The sequence below is a fragment of the Salmo salar genome, chromosome ssa25, assembly GCF_905237065.1.
Source record: "Salmo salar chromosome ssa25, Ssal_v3.1, whole genome shotgun sequence".
Taxonomy (NCBI): Eukaryota; Metazoa; Chordata; class Actinopteri; order Salmoniformes; family Salmonidae; genus Salmo; species Salmo salar.
Window position 1 is genome coordinate 32,088,672 of NC_059466.1, and position 16,633 is coordinate 32,105,304.

Consider the following 16,633-nt stretch of genomic DNA (forward strand, 5'->3'; position numbering starts at 1 on the left):
TATTTCTCAACTGTCCCAGAGTATATTAGGAATATTTATTTCTGGCACAGGACACATTGACCAATTAAAGTAAATTACATTATTAGCATGTCAAGTTTCCTTACAAAATGTTATTGCCAGTGGACGAGATTGGTTGTGAATAACCACTGGTTTTGCAAGGTGGTTGAGCGTTAGCAATATCTGTCAACAACCTCCATAGAAAAAGGCAAATCCTAAAATTTTAAGCATAAGAATCTACACAGCTTAACATCAGCAAATTGATTAATATTGCCTGTAGCCTAATGCTACTGAACATTTTAGCTTGAACAATGTGTATATTTACAGTGTTGCTAAACATTACTCCATAACCCCTCCCCTGTATGTACTTGTCTGAGTTAACATGCCTGAGTTTTATTCGAAACCATGTGACTGGTGGTTTAGGGACTTTCTCTTTCAGTGGGACAATCATTCCATCATCTCAGGTTTGAAAAACTCTGAACTGTGTATGGTTTTAACCAGAATACTTTCACAAACAACCCAAGTCATAACACACACTTTTGTAATACATCTGGCTGTACATTTGTATGATTACTGATTGTATTGTCTTTATTACAATACTGGGTTATCAACGGTCAGATGGGTCATTATCTGCTATTTGCCACTTTAAATTATTCTCTTAGCCACTTATGAAGACCCTGGGTCATTTTCACTGGTGGATTATTTAGGATGCTTTCTGTTATAAACATCAACTTTGTTTATGTATATTTCTTTGTTAATTCGAAATCTAAACATATTTTCACCCATTGCAGTGATTGTTCTTATGGAATTCATGCAACTTTTCATTCTCAGAATAAGCGGTTTGATCAACTGTAATAAATAATATTTTATTAAAAAACATCCAACAGCCTTGAGGAAGTCCTAATAATCAAACACTAAGAGTTTACAGACACAGCATAAGAGGTGAAAGTAATTAGGATTAGAAATAACATGACCCAGCAGAGATAAGTCAGTCTTATAAATTACACTTAGTGTATTCAATGAAAATACCATGTGACCTGACCAGGAGAAGCTCAAGGTCATTGCCGTAACACATGGAATACAGCATGTGAAACAGAGTGCTGGATATGGGAAATACAACAGTACACAACTAGTAGGCCTGAGGCTCTGCAACCTGCCAGAAGACCATATGGAGAAATGTAGCAGCAAAGCATTCAAATTAGCCACACTATGTGCCAAAATGTACTGTAGTGCTCAGTAACCAACAAGAGCAAAGGGGGTTTTCCTCAACCAGATTCATACACAGCAAGTGTGAAGCCTTTACCAACACAACATAAATCCAGCAAACATAATTGTTTAAGTATGGCTGGCCCCGCTACTACCTGGTCCTCAGTCTGGCTGCCCCCACCACCATTACTTCCTGATCGTCAGACCCCAAAGATGACCCTGAGGTCAGCCAGGGAGAGCTTGGTGAAGGAGGCTCCAGTCCCTGACAGCACCTTCTGTGCGAGATCCTTCTTCTTCTCCTGCAGAATGGAGATCTTATCCTCCACTGTGCCCTCACACACAAACCTGCAGGGATAGGTACACATGCTATGTGTAAGCACTCACATCAGCAATCAGATTTATACAATGTCTTTATCCAACAGGGCACAACCTCAAAATATGTCAGTGAGATTTTCCTACAGTATCTCTGCACCCGAGCATGCTCTTACCTGTGGATGGTGACGTCTCGGTGCTGACCCACTCTGTAGATGCGGTCACAAGCCTGGTCCTCTAGAGCTGGGTTCCTGTCAGAACCATAGTATAAATCAATAAAGAACACTCACATGGTAGTGGTGGATGGGTGTGTGTGTTGTGGGTCTCACCAGTGCATGTCCATGAGGAAGAGGTGATTCCCTCCAATCAGGTTAATGCCCACTCCTCCAGCACACAGAGACACAAGCATCACCTAGAAACACAAAACACCTTGTCTAAACTCTACCCCCTACACTGTATCCAAAGCTGAAAGTAGGTAGCGCATATCACTATTTTATGGTCACGGTTGTCCATACGATACCCGTGGTCCTTTAGGGTTGGTGTTGAACTCTTCGACCAGGTCCATGCGGCGTTTGGGGTTGACAGTTCCATCGATGACAGCAAAGCTCAGGCCCATTCCCCTCAGGTGAACGGCCACGATGTGAAGCATGCTGGTCCACTGGGACACTATCACACTGACAGAGACAATGGATGATTATCATATATGATTACTGTACAATCAAACTGCAACATAACGACACATGCATTCAATCACTTTCTGACTGCACCCCTTTAGATTTGAACGAAGCCTTCCAGACGTGTTTGCTCATGGTAGAAGTGGTCAGAAAGTGATTTTTTGAACCCGAATGCCAAAACATTCAGGAGATAGAGGTGCTCAAAGTTGACCCATTTTGCATACCCCACCCTACCATGAGGGAAACATTTTCTATTACCAATAATCCTTTATTTGTCATGGACTTTAGTTGTCTATCAAACTCCTCTATATCTGTCTGCCAGGACTACATCATCCAGATGACACCAAACATTTGTAGTCTGAATGGGCTACATTTAGGTGTGTGGAATTACCTTTTCTGAGCCTCACTCTGCTGCCCGATCGCCTTCAGCTCTGTGAGAATGGCAGCGATCTGAAACAACAACAACATTAAGAGAATCAAGCAGGTAGTAGAGTATATAGATGCACCGGATAGCCATATAAAACAGAAACATTTTAGTATACATGGGGGCAGTTGACGTCACCTTGGTGCTCTCGTGGGTGTCCTTGAAGAGATCGGAGGCGAATCGGCTCCCATTGAGGGACACAGTGGCTTTGTGGTCAGGGCCCGAGGGCTCGGAGGAGAGGCACAGGGCATTGAGCTGCTCCTCAAGGGAGAGAGAGATCCCATCCCCCTGCAGCTCAGACGGATCCAGGGTCTTTGAAGAAGACACACAAAGAGAACACCAGGTAAAGACAGACCAAACTAACCCAGAGTCTGTGGAGCAAGACACACAGAGAAGAGCAGGAGGTAAAAACAAAACAGATGCCTGTTCCATAGACCCCAGAGATAAAAAAAAAAGAGAGGAGCGCAGGTCAGGCCCTCTCCACAGGTCTGGCTCCCGAGTAGCGCAGCGGTCTAAGGCACTGCATCTCAGTGCTAGAGGCCCCACTACAGACCCTGGTTCAATTTCAGGCTGTATCACAACCGGCCGTGATTGGTAGTCCCATAGGGCGGCGCACAATTGGCTGAGCGTCGTCCGGGTTAGGGTATGGCTCGGGTAGGCCATCATTGTAAATAAGAATGTGTTCTTAACTGACTTACCTAGTTAAATAAAAGGTTAAATAAAAAAATAAAAAAGGTAAAAGTGTGTTTGTACCTTCTTCAACAGAGACGGATGGCAGCAGCTCTGTCTGAGTCGGAGCAATAGAGACAGGATGTGAACAGTGCTGGTGGGTCCCTGGGTCTGCTGGGAGGAGGACACAGAGTCCGCCTGGGACACGCCAAACTCACGAGCCACTGGGGGACACACACGCACACACACACTAAGGTCTCACATTAGTATCCTGTCCAAATTCACATGCCTCTGGAGAAAAAGACACATGAACTCAAACAGATTATTATTAAAAATACATTTAAACAGAAAGTTTACCTCCCTTACCCTTGTCAAAGGGATTGGAGTTGTCTCCCTTTTTACCATTGTCTCCCTCATGTCTCTTCAGATAGTTCTGCAGAGTGGACCTAGGAGAAAAAGTTTAAAGAATCGGTCATCCAGGTGTCATAAGCCGTAGACCCAGAGAGAGAAGTTTCAGATACCAATCAGACATAGTTGTTACCTGGACTGTGCAAACACCACATCGTAAACAGACTGCTCCTCTTCAGACAGCTTCAGGCGATGCACCTCACAGGTCCGATCTGGCAGATTCACCTGGAAAATGAGGAAGGAAATCAAGTTAGCTCATAATCCACATATGCTAATGTGTGTGTCTGTGTGTCATGTACCAGAGGTTTTCCGGTAGAGTCCATCTGGTCTTTGGTGCGTCGGAGCAGCAGAGTTCTGGTCAGAATGTTAAGTCTCTCTCCTCCTCTCTTAGAGCCGTTGTCTACCTGGGTTTTCCAAAGCTTGAACTCATCAAATGGGGCGCAGCGCAGAAACCTGACAAACACAGGCAGAGACTTTACCAGAGGATTCTGTGGAGGGGGTGTATTGTTACTGGACATGTGGTATGATATGTGTAATATAAGGGTAGAGTAAGATATTGATGGACTTACTTGAGCAGGGCGTACATATCCAGTAGGTTGTTCTGGATGGGGGTCCCGGTAACAGCCCACCTGGCCTTGGCCCTCAGCTTACACACAGCCAAAGAGGTCTGCACCTTGGGATTCTTGATGTTGTGGGCCTCGTCCAGCACAATGCGGGCCCAGGCCACCCGCAGCAGAGGAGGGAGGGCTGATGGCTGGGGAAAGGGAGCGAGGGGACAACGTCGTAGCATCATGAGCACCATCAATACATTACACACTGTTTATCTCTGTGTGTTTATTCTTACCACATCCTTAGTATCCTTGCTAGGTTTCTCTGCATCCTCCTTCTGGACTGGGATCTCCTTGGAGACAAGGCTGTAGGTGGTCACCACCACATCATGCTCAGCCAGCCTATCAGAGAGCGGGAGATAGAAAACAAATAAAACGTGTGTCAAAAGCAACCTGTACACTTGACAGTCTTTCAGGTGACACAAGTGTGTTAAACTCAGGGAAACAGATGACTCAGGTGTGTGTCTTACACTTTGGCGTTCTTCTGGCGGTTGGGCCCGTGGTACAGGTAGATACTGAGTCGGCTGCTCTTGACGTGTCTCTCGATCTCCTTCTTCCAGTGATGAACCAAAGAGGCAGGGCAGATGATCAAAGTGCCCTGAGACACTACCAGGCTAGAGTCTGCAACACAATACAGGGTATAACAAATATATCATACACAAGTTACTAAATACATTATATATATACACATTGTTCACATACATTACCAAATATATCATAATACAGGTTAATAATTACATGAGAAGTTGCCATTTGATATTACCATTTTTGGAGATCCAGCCTTCCAATATAGTGTCTTTCTCCTCCTCCTCCTTTTGCTTCTTCTTCTGGGCCAGAATGAGAGCGATCATGGTGAGGGTTTTCCCCAGGCCCATGTCATCAGCTGAGGATTAGGGGAGAAATGTTGTTAACGCATTTTCTTTAGGTTTTTGAAATACTCTGGCCATTCAACTCCTTACAAAACCCCTGGGGCTGCTGCAATCAAAGCAACTACACAGACAGGCTGGTTGACCTTACCCAGGATCCCTCCACAGGGTTTCTGGGTCTCTCTCCACAGCAGCCAGGCCAGGGCTCGTCTCTGATGGGCCAGTAGAGGCACCTGACGAATGAGAACGACCACAACACCACAGTAGATTAGGGTACCATACCCATAGACAACAGTGTGTACAATATGAGGTTTAGAAGGGTTGAGGCATTGAGTAGTGTACAAGGTCGTCTTGCCTTGATGCCTTTCGGGTCCGTAACCTCAGCGTCGGGGTCGGGGCAGGACTCCAGGGAGCTGTGGAGGTGGTCAATGGCCTCAGATGTGGCGTTCTTCACCGCTAGCAGACGGTTGTCTGTCATCCTGCCTCCATAGAACGCTTGGCTCTGGGGGTTCACTGGACAATCAGGGAAAGACAGAAGATTTACTGACGGTGATCACAGAGATACGACTATATCTGACTAGAGCAGGTTACAAGAATACCAAGTGTGTGTGTGTGTAGCCCTGTTCCATACCTCCATACATCTGAGTGTATCCCTGGCTGAGCTGCAGCCCCATTGAGCTGGTGGAGGCCTGGTACTGGAGGGGGGCAGGAGCAATGGGCAGTAGGACGGTGCCTCCCGGGCAGCTAAATGGGTTGTACTGGCTGGGTGTGGGCTTCGGTTTGGCATTACCTTCGTCACCCCGAGGCTCTAAAAACAGAACATTAAATTGAGTCTGTGCTTGAAGTACCTACAATGACCATACAGTAGGCAATGTTGTGGTTAGCCAAACAGTCCAGTATCCTGCTAGGGTCTTACCTGGCTCAGTGGAAGTGGTGAGGCAGAGAGACTCCAGAGTCTCCTCCAGGTCTTTGATCTGACTCTTCAACCTCTCCCCTTTATCGGGCAGAGCAGACATATTCACCACCGACAGAGTGGCCTGAGAAAGGGAAGGAGAGTTAATATTTAACTATTTATTTCAGTGTACATTCTGACACACACACACACACACACACCACACACACACACACACACACACACACACACACAGTCCCTCACCTTCTTCTGTTTGAGCTGAGCGGTGAGCTGGCTGTGCAGGGCCCTGGGGTCCTCCCGCTGACCTTTGACCTGAGAGGCAGGCTGGAACCCTGGGAAGGATGTCAGGGCTTTCTGGACCAGGGGCACTGGTACTGGAGTCGTCGTCTGTGTACCTGGCTGAACTGACACAAACTGGACATCATCATCATCATCTTCATCACAACGCCACTCTCCAAATTGGTTCCCACGATGGGACTTGTCCTGGTTCTGCTGTGATGATGAAGCAGTCCTTTTCTCTGCCTCCTTATCCTGTTCAGTTGTTGGAGTGGAAAGTCGCTGCGCTGGTTTATCGGATTGTGGGATTGGGGTTTTGGTCTTCTCTGTGCTCTTAGGTGCTTGGGCGTCTTTAGAGGTAGTGCCATTTGGGTCGGAGGGGTTGCTCTTCTTCCTCTCTGTGCTTGGCTTTTTCCCAGCATGCTTTCCAGACTCTTTAAAGCTATTGGTTGGTGGCTCTCTTGGGGAGTATCCATGACGACCCTTTGAGGCTTTGTGTGGGTCCTCTGTATCCTGGGGTTTCGGGCTAGAGTTTTTGCTTTTCTCAGCCTCTCTCTGGCTGTCTTTGTTTGAGTTCTTGTTTTTGTCTTTCGTCTCCTTGGCAGTCTTTTCCTTTTCCTCAGGTGATGTTTCAGAACTTTCCTTATTCTCCTCACCTGATACCCTCTTCTTTATCTTCATCCCTGCTGGAAGCTGTTTGTCTCTCCAAGACTCCGAGGGACTTGACATCCCCCTCTCCTCCTCCTCCTTCCCCATACCTCGACCATGTTCGCTTTCTTTACCTACACTCTTGTGAAGCCTCTCCTTCTCTCCACCTTTCTCATTCTTTCCTTTACCCTCCAGTCTCCCCCCATCTTGGAGTCTCCTCCACTCTGATGTCTGGTCAGTCTTGCCTGGGGCCTTGAATGGATTTCTCTCTGGGGGCAGGCTGGAGGGATGCAGCTGTCTGTCAGACAGTGGGTTGCGTTTCTCTGCCTCTGGCTGCAGGGGTGGAGCACTAGTCAGCCATTTTGAAACACATTCAACGAGTGCTTGCCATGACAGTAATAGGCTATGAACTAGGCAATGTATTCTGTATGTTCATCATTACCAGTAGTTAGAGGTGCTTACCGCTGTCCAGGGAACATTGCCACACCACCTCTGACCTGCATTCTTCCCCAAAACACACCGGTAGTACAACCTGAGAAGAAGAAAAGAGAGTGAGACAGAGTATGATAATGCACCTGAACACAAACCACAGCTCATAGTTAGAGTAAGCATCCACACACATGCACACAGACAGACCTGTAGCCCTGCTGCTGCTGACTGTGGATGAGAGTCTGGAGTTCCACCATAGAATCCTCATGAAGCAGGCAGTGTGAGGCCGGGATACTAATGAAAGCCATAAAACAGATCAGTCATATCAGTAAATGACTATTGCATAAGTCCTGTACTTTGTTAGATGGCTTTTGAGAATGCCACGGTCAGATATCAGTTAGGATAGAGCTAGTGCTCTTCATGAAAAGAGAAACATGCGTCAATGAACTGACATGAGAGAACCACCAACCCTGCCACTTTGGTGAAATCGCAGGGAGACCCCTGTTGACGCTCCCCGCACAAGTAGAAGCTTTTACCCTTATTTGGCCCTTCTTTTACTCCCGTCTTCAGCATACATGTGCTGCCTGGTTAGTGTAAATACAAGTCAAATAGATCAAAACATGAGTTCATATTCAGTAAAACACGTCCTTGCCTTACTAACGTTATCACCCCTATTGGTTAATATGATGGCTCAATTCTGTTAATATTATTATTAGGCAGGTGGCTAGCATCATATTCGGCCTCAAGAGATGAAGAAAACACCATTGAGCCATGTTCCCAACGTGCTAACGTTAGATGGCTACAATAGCAAGCTAGCATACGTTTCAGAAAAGCATCTCGTTTTAGCAGGCACGAATAACAATATAATCGTTATGATAATGCAACACTTTGACTATGTCAATGCAAAAAATAAACACAGTTACCGTGGGTATTGCATAGTACAATCTCCATTATCAAGAAAAGTTTAAGATAATGGTCAAAGACGTCCAAAAGTAGAAATGCGTTTGAACTTCTTGAAACTTTCAATTGACCAATGGGAATTGTGTTTGAAAATCCCTTCCGAGTCAATTATTTAACGTTAGTTACTACATTACCCAAGTTGCAATGCGACCCATTTTTTTTTCTCTCTCGCGAGCTTTGTTTCGGTGTGGCGGAACACTTCGAAATCTCGAAACTCCCATTCGTTGTCTTCACAACGAAAATACCCTGAAAACGTGTACTTGTCGCATGTAAACAAGGTACGTTATGTAAGTTCGCTATGTATCCATCATTATATAATTGAAGCACAAATGTTGTCTTACTTGCCTGCCATGGTAAGACTTTGTTGCAAGCTTGCTAGCCAAACCAAGGCGTTGTCAATGGAGTGGCAGGTGCTAACGTTATTAACGTTAGACTAACTTCTTGCATCTAGTGTAAAAGGCACAGTGGGCAAACTGTAGGTAGCAAGCTGTTGCTAACAGTACTTTTAAACTGTCATTTTTGCCGTAGCTAATGCCTAACTACACTGTGCCATTCATAACTAGCTAAAGTAGGTAGCTAGCCACTTGATCGTTCATTCTGAATGAGGCACGCCTTATTATTGACCTGTCTCTAAAATCTGATTTACTCTCGGTTTAGCCCTGTCTGGAGAGTACTTTCATGGCATCTCCAGCTGGGTTACAGGCTCAGCAGTGCCAAACAAACTTCCTCGCCCGATGGATGCCAAGCAGCTCTCGTGCCGTGGTTATCCTGAACCACTCCCTAGACCTGGCTGAGTCTCTTCGACATAGCTCTGTCTGGGGGTCCCGGGACGTGGACGATTCATTCGCCTCTCAATTCCTTTGCCTCAGTGTAAATTCCCTCGTCCATGATGCTGAGTCTGGGACAGAATTGAGCAAACAGAACCAGCGACCTGGGGATAGGCCTTTGTCTGAAAGACAGTTTGCTGGACTGCAGACAGCGGCGTCTCAAGGGTTGACGTTACCTGGAGAGATGGACAGTATGGAGAAGTTGGTAAAGCAGTCTCAGGACCTACCCCGGATACTCGAACTTGAACAGGTAAGAAAAAAACCCATTGTTGAATGGCTTCATAAAATATTTGAATGGCTTGTCAAACTGAATGGCAAACTGTTTGGAATGGCTTGTCACAGCTTGTCACTTCCATGTAGGTAGGCCTGTCTAGTGTTGTACAACAGGAACATAAGCACTGCAGCCCATAGTGCTGTTATCTAGGCCTATGCTTTGTTGTAATTGAGGCACTGATTATTGATGTTGTGTGCTGTATTTGGAAGCAGTGCTTATTGGTAGTATAATGTGCCGTGTTTCAGCTGAGGCAGTGGCAGCAGCACATGCAGGAGCAACTGAAAGCCCACCAGCTGGAGGAGCTGGTCCGTCTCCAGGAGGAGCAACAGAGGCTATTGGGCATGGTGCATGTGGCTCAACAGGATGGAGCAGGTACTGAAAACACGCTCACACTGTATTATTGCTGTGTTATTGCCATGTCATTGTTGTTATTTCGGTGGTATTACTCAGCAATCTGGATGGAGCAGGAAGCACCAGTTATTGAGTTTGACACCCCTGATTTAGACAAGACTGTGTGGTTTCCCACAGATTACATAGAGACCTCCAGGTTGACGGGAGCAGACTGGAGAGAGGGCACTCTATTGGGAGACGCCCCCCTCTCTCAAAGTTCCCCAACAGCCCAGAGCTTCCCTATAGGCCCCCCACAAGGGCCTGCGTCTTCCCAGCTTTGGAGACAGGGGCCTACCTTCCAACAGCCTCCAAGGGGCCAGGAGCAGGAGGGAGAGGATCAGGACCGAACACTGGGTTGGAAAAGTGCTTACTGGGGGGGAAATGTACTTACCATGACTGTGATATGTGGTTGTCTTACCTAGATACCTTAAGAGGGAGGCACTAACTGTAAGTAGCTCTGGATAAGAGCGTCTGCTTATTGACTAAAATGTGCCAAAGTGCTTAAAAGCATTTTAAGTGCTTTTTACATGAGCGTTGACTCAAACAGGGACAGAAGCATGGAGCAGTCCACACAAACATCAGCTGAGTGGGAATGCTGATCATATGGGTGATAATGAGATGGAAGAAGTCATGTTATCCTCCCATTCTACTCCCTCTATGACTGAAGAATGCAAAGCATACAGAGGAGATGACAGTGAACTAGACTCACAGGACAGGTAAATGTTTAATTTAATATTTGAGATGAAAATGTCTTAACACTTTATTTCACTATTCTCTGTCAGCTGACTACAAAGAAGCGATTTAGCTGTGTGTTTATGCTCTACTCATTAAAGACCCATTAAACAAGGAATAGAGGGGCAGAAGCAGACGTTTGAGGAGCTCCTGGAGGAAGAGCTGAGACTGGAGGAGCAGAGACTGAAGACCACCCAGCAGCAGCAGGTCAGAAACTAAACCTATCATCACTACACTAAATATGGGCTGTGGCGCTCACACAAGTGACAAGTTTGAGGTTGATTTAGGTATGGTGGTCTTTGGAGCTACAGTACCATTCCCTTTTTTGGGGGGCATGCAACATTGCTAATGCTAAGCTCTTCTCTCCATCCCAAAAGAGCCCAGAGGCAGTTGAAGGTGCCATTCCCAAAAGGGTCTTCCTGAGGCAAGGGGAGGGCCTCTCCAGATTCACCAATAGAAGCAAAGCCCCATTACCCAACAGACAGAGACCCCAAAAAGACCCCAAACCCCAGGGGACCTTAGAACCCAATCCCACCCAGAGGGTCAGTCAGTGGCCTCCCATACAGCGCAAGACTGCTGTGCTCAACAAGGCGAATAGACCCAGAGATCCCTGCTCACCCCCCCTGGACAGTGGCAGTCCAGACAGCAAGGCAGCGCAGCCAGAGGAAGTGAGACCCGGAGTCCTGGGCAGTCACCACAGACAGAACATGGCGACACCTGACCTTCTGAGACCTAGGGATGTGATTAGTAATAAGGTGGGTGGGACTTCTCAGCCTGTGAGTAGAACTCCTGCAGCTGCAATTAAACAGTTTGGGCTTGAGGAGAGGACTGGGGCCCTGCAGAGGAATGGAAGTGGTCCATTGAGACTAGATGGAGCAGCAGAGGGAAAACCAGGCGTTGTTTCAGAGTATTCCTTTGAGCTGTCGTTTCAGGAGAAGCTGCAGCGCTGGGACTATGACCGTCACAAGGAGTGTGTGGAGCTGGGAGAGTTTGAGCTGCTGGAGCGGGCAGCCAAGGAGCTCTCTTTCTCCTCCAACTCATCCTTCGTCATGAAGGTTTGTAATGCTTTTTATCATGTATGGCATTAACATTTTTTTGTATGTTTCACAAATTAATGCTACACAATTGCTTAGTAAATGTAAACCTACAGGTGCTGCAGTTGGACCAGCAACACCCCCTCCATGGCAGCTGGGGGCGCCACCCGCGACGCCTGTCCTCCACTCCAATCAAATCCCCCAAACCCTCACCAACTAAAGGTATTCACAGCGGAGGCACCAGTAAAAGTGGCCTAGGAACAGGGACCAGCTCCTCTGAATCATCAGGAGTATCTGCTGTGAGGGCAAAGGAGGTTGTGATGAGGGAAAAAGGAAAAGCCACTGAGGAGGAAGATGAAATGAGTGACTGCAAACAACATGAGGAAATCTGTATCTCGTTCCACAGAAGCTCTGAATTCGGGGATCAGGAGGAAGTAGCCCGACTGCCGTACCAAACTATATTTCCCAGCAACCCCTGGGAAAACACGCTCCCCACATCCAACCCTCCATACGACAAGAGTTCATATCAGGACAGAGAGGGGGGCTTAGGCCAGGCAGAGGGGGGCAGGGAGAGTGACCTTGATGACTCCATCCTATTGGAGGACAGAGAAGAGGGGGACCACAAGGGTCGGTTGGTGTTTGATGACGATGACACCTGGAATGACCTGGAGGAGGCTGGCAGAATCGTTGAGGACCCCATCAGAACAAAAGGCGCTGCTACAGGAAACAGCCACACTCTCACAGTAACAGGGAACGACGTCTCATCCCCAGAGAGGACGCTGAAGAGAAAGGTGGCTGTGGCCAAAGGGGCCGAGCTGGAGAGGGTGTCAATTATCACAGCAGCCAACCAGGAGCCAGATTCTCCTCCCGCCTCCCAGCTTATGGCCAGGCTGTTCCCCTCGCTGAAGCCCAAGACCCAGGCCCCCCCTCCACCAGAGCCTAGGAAGTCTGAGAACGGACCAGGTGAGAGAGACGGTGCAAACACACTCTTAACCCAGGGGAGCATCTCAACAGCAACTGTTTTCCCTTCCAAAGTTGGTAGCACCAGCATTAAAACTGTGTGTGTGTGGGTGGGTGGTCAGGCCAGCAGCTGCAGTCCAGCCAGCTGAGGGAGAGAGAACGATTCAGGACAGAGAACGCTGCCCTGGCCAGACTCCGACTGGAGAACAAAAATAACCAGGAATATCTCAGGTAACAACCATCTGGTCTGACCTGGAATGGGACGGTTTTCCCCTCATTCAAAGGCATTGTTACAAAATGAATATTTAATAACCCCCATATTAAAATTATTAATATTGGCTATTCTATTCCAGGAAGGAGAGGGCAGAGTTTGAGCAGCAGAAGGCTGAGGAGCTGGCCAGGTTTGAAGATTTCAAGAGGGAGGAGACTAAGAAGCTGCAGAAGGAACGCAAGGTGTTTGAGAAGCACACCGCCGCCGCCAGGGCCATACCAGACAAGAGGGAGCGCGACGAGATCCAGGTGAGATGTTTTAGTCATTTAGTAGACACTCTTATCCAGAGTGACTTACAGGAGCAATTAGGGTTAAATGCCTTGCTCAAGGGCACATCAACAGATTTTTCACATAGTCGGCCCGGGGATTCGAACCAGTAACCTTTCGCTTAATGGCCCAACGCTCTTAACCGTTAGACTAACTGCCGCAGACACACACACACACACACACACACACACAGACAGGTCTTGTATCCGTCAACGACCTTGCCCCTGTCCCCCCCCAGGCCCTGAAGCAGCAGCTGAGTTCCCTACACAAGGAGCTGAAGTGGAGAGAGAGCCGCTGGTCCACCACACACAGCCGTCTCCGACAGCAGATAGACTCCCTGAGCTCAGACAACAGTGCCCTGAGAGACGAGGTCCGCACCCTGGAGAAACTACGCCTCAGCACCTGGAGGAAGACTGGGACAGACAGCGACAGAGAGGAAGACAGGCGGGAGAATGAGAGGGAGGGACCCAGGCCATTCGACAGCAACATTGCTCTTGGAGCCAGGGGCCTCAAATCGGCAGTGAGTTTACAGATTTACTACTACCACCATTTTGTGAATTTCCTGTGTTCTGAATTCACCACGAAGGTTGTTCATTTCTCTGTTGGACTAATGCAGTGTGTTCAGAGTCCTGACACAGTGAGGAGCAGCCCACCACAGAGCAGTAGCTCCTCTAGAGGCAGTGCTGCTATTGAAGGTACAAGGAATGCAGCTACATATGGACTAATCATAATACTTACCACAGACTAGGAGTTAAATCAAGAAATGATATTTATTCATTCATATGTGGAGGTATTGTTCTACATTGTGTTTCTTTAACAGACGGTATCAGGGGCATCCTAAAGAGGTCAGCCCCTACACCAGCCGCAGCACCCGATCCCAGTTACAGCTCAGACGAACAACCATCTTTGACCAGAAGTCACCACCCACCACAGAGCCACGACCACTCACACAACCTATCCCCTGTGAGTTAGGACCGCGCATAGCCTTCATCTGACATAAATCACTAGCCTTTTTAATGATTTAATGAAAGTACCTCCATGGCATAGCTCCACACTGCTATACACCCAGAGAAATTACATAACTGTATTAGTCATTTTAATAGGATCTCTGTGTATACACCACCATTGTTGTTGAGTGTTGCTGTGGTGTTTGATTGTACCCACAGAGGGCTCCAGGTCTGCAGACTGAGTCCACAGAGGTCAACGAGCAGCAAGAGCTAAGTCAGGATGTCATCATTCACCGTGATGGAAAGGTGAGGAGGGATGAGAAGGATTGGGAGGGAATTCTGTGAAAATTATTTTGAATTTAGTTTGTCACTCAAAGCAGGTATTGTCTCAGAGCCATACATTCATTATATTAAGAGAGTTCGGCCAGGTTTTAGAACAGATGCCATGTTAGCGCCTTTATTCTCAAAATGTCGATGTAACAAAATGAGAGCGCCTCTGACAGTTCCCGCTGAAACGACTGTAAACAAGCAAAACGGAGCAGCTAATTTGACAGGCGTTTTATTTATTAGGATTCAGGATAATGTGTATCCAAGGCAGTACTGTGTTGTGGTGTCAACAAACTGCATATCTGCTTTCACTGGACATCATCATAGTTTTCAAAACCTATAAGAAATAAAGAGCACAAGGCGGAAGCGTCAATTATCACTTAGCAACGGCTATGGAGGAGAAAGTGGAGTCTCGGAACGTTCAGACAGAAACCGCAGTGGCCCGACTTTCTAAATACTGCACACTGAGTCACCTTCCTAATACTGAGTTGCACCCCCTTTTGCGCTCAGAACAGAATCAATTTGTCGGGGCATGGACTCAAGGTGTCATGCGTTCCACAGGGATGCTGGCCCATGTTTACTCCAATGCTTCCCACAGTTGTCAAGTTGGCTGGATATCCTTTGGGTGGTGGACCATTATTGATAAACGGGAAACTGTTGAGTGTGAAAAACCCAGCAGCATTGCAGTTCTTGACACACAACTGTACCATACCCCATTCAAATCTTGTCTTGCCCACTCATACTCTGAATGGCACACAAACACAATCCATGTCTCAAGGCTTAAAAATCCTTCTTTAACCCATCTCCTCCATCTACACAGATTGAAGTGTTTTTAACATAAATAAAAAAAGTTAACTAGGCAAGTCATTTAAGAACAAATTCTTATTTACAATGACGGCCTAGGAACAGTGAGTTAACTGCCTTGTTCAGGGGCAGAACGACAGATTTTTACCTTGTCAGCTTGGGAATTTGATCCAGCAACCTTTCGGTTACTGGCCCCAACGCTGTAACCACTAGGCTACCTGCCATCATAGCTTTAACCTGGTCAGTCTGTCATGGAAAGAGCAGGTGTGCCTAATGTTTTGTGCACATGACTCTGGATTTTATTCATGGATTTATTTAGTGCTTTTCCAGGAGCTCAAAGTGCTCCACATTGACTGGGGTATGTGTTCCTGTCTAAGATGGAGAGGGTGCTGGCCTGTGGAGGGAGACTCATCATCTTTCCCAATGGGACCAGGAAGGAGGTGTTAGCGGACGGACTGACAGCCAAAGTCACCTTCTTCAACAGGGATATCAAGCAGGTTATGGCCGACCAGAGAGTGGTGGGTTACTGACAGTGACCTTAGTGCTTTAGCTCAACACCTTTCTTAATCAGTGTGCAGACATCTTAAGTGGGATATTAAACTTACATGAATCCCAGATCAGTGTGTGTGGTCCTCTTACAGATCTACTACTATGCTGATGCCCAGACCACTCACACCACCTATCCTGACGGCATCGAGGTTCTGCAGTTCCCCAACAACCAGACTGGTGAGATTTGATAAACTTTTCATTATTATACTTAATTACCTCCTCCTCCACCACTTTGTTCTGACCCGAACCGTGTATAAGTCCTCATTTCCTTTTGTAGAGAAGCATTTCCCTGATGGCCGTAAGGAGATCACGTACCCTGACCAGACAGTTAAGAACCTGTATCCAGATGGGACGATCATACAAGTTAACCTGTAAGTCCACGGAGCTCACACCTCTATCTATCCACGTTCTCTACACTGACATGCATCTGGTCAGGTAAAAGCTCTTGATGAAGAGTTCCCAATCTGTCCCTTTCGTGAAGTCAGTGGTTACAAGGGGTTTTGTTTAAGTACGTGTGTATCTCAGCACTGTCCTCATGTTCACGTTCTCCTCCAGGGATGGCAGTAAGGAGATCCAGTTCAACACAGGCCAGAAGGAGGTCCACACAGCAGACTATAAAAGGAGGGAGTACCCAGATGGCACTTTGAAGACGGTCTATACAGATGGCAGACAGGAGACCCGCTACACCACCGGACGCCTCAGAGTCAAAGACAACGACGGCAACGTTGTCATGGACAACAGGCCCTAGGACTGTTTACGCTAAGGCTGAATCACAGTTGAGTTTCGAAGTTTAGTTTAATGTGGTGCGAGTGTTTTATTTGTAAAATAAATGTTTATCAAATCCCTGTGCATACATTTAGG

The 16,633-nt window shown here is 47.1% G+C and overlaps 2 protein-coding genes across 10 annotated transcripts; one reads left to right on the forward strand and one right to left on the reverse strand.

The window, feature by feature from the left end:
- Positions 1 to 844: 844 nt before the first annotated feature.
- On the reverse strand, positions 845 to 8,469 carry ttf2 (transcription termination factor, RNA polymerase II). 5 transcript variants are annotated; one of them, XM_014174078.2, is made up of 23 exons: positions 8,354 to 8,469; positions 7,900 to 8,014; positions 7,638 to 7,724; positions 7,464 to 7,533; positions 6,321 to 7,334; positions 6,081 to 6,201; positions 5,796 to 5,972; positions 5,520 to 5,677; positions 5,316 to 5,397; positions 5,062 to 5,181; positions 4,769 to 4,919; positions 4,535 to 4,640; positions 4,260 to 4,417; positions 3,990 to 4,143; positions 3,824 to 3,915; positions 3,640 to 3,728; positions 3,367 to 3,506; positions 2,752 to 2,925; positions 2,581 to 2,639; positions 2,036 to 2,189; positions 1,845 to 1,927; positions 1,692 to 1,766; positions 845 to 1,548 (listed from the first exon to the last, which is right to left on the reverse strand). In XM_014174078.2, exons 1-23 carry the CDS (start codon positions 8,379 to 8,381, stop codon positions 1,404 to 1,406), a joined length of 3,552 nt encoding a protein of 1,183 aa, XP_014029553.2. In that variant the 5' UTR covers positions 8,382 to 8,469; the 3' UTR covers positions 845 to 1,403. The 5 variants fall into 5 exon arrangements, with proteins under 5 accessions (XP_014029553.2, XP_014029554.2, XP_014029552.2 ...); XM_014174079.2 differs by having other exon boundaries at positions 3,685 to 3,728; positions 4,260 to 4,444; XM_014174077.2 differs by having other exon boundaries at positions 3,649 to 3,728; positions 4,260 to 4,444.
- A 73-nt stretch (positions 8,470 to 8,542) lies between these two features.
- On the forward strand, positions 8,543 to 16,621 carry LOC106586611 (centromere protein J). Of its 5 annotated transcripts, XM_045707483.1 has the most exons (19): positions 8,552 to 8,677; positions 9,048 to 9,467; positions 9,737 to 9,863; positions 10,020 to 10,244; positions 10,429 to 10,597; positions 10,715 to 10,820; positions 10,991 to 11,368; positions 11,546 to 11,668; positions 11,764 to 12,610; positions 12,730 to 12,838; positions 12,961 to 13,126; positions 13,384 to 13,665; positions 13,762 to 13,840; positions 13,966 to 14,108; positions 14,312 to 14,398; positions 15,601 to 15,741; positions 15,865 to 15,949; positions 16,050 to 16,143; positions 16,328 to 16,621. In XM_045707483.1, the coding sequence occupies exons 2-19, from the start codon at positions 9,069 to 9,071 to the stop codon at positions 16,518 to 16,520; spliced, it is 3,753 nt and encodes a 1,250-aa protein (XP_045563439.1). In that variant the 5' UTR covers positions 8,552 to 8,677; positions 9,048 to 9,068; the 3' UTR covers positions 16,521 to 16,621. The 5 variants fall into 5 exon arrangements, with proteins under 5 accessions (XP_045563436.1, XP_045563438.1, XP_045563439.1 ...); XM_045707480.1 differs by having other exon boundaries at positions 8,543 to 8,668; positions 10,991 to 11,668; XM_045707482.1 differs by having other exon boundaries at positions 8,551 to 8,677; positions 10,991 to 11,668; positions 13,771 to 13,840.
- Positions 16,622 to 16,633: the final 12 nt, after the last annotated feature.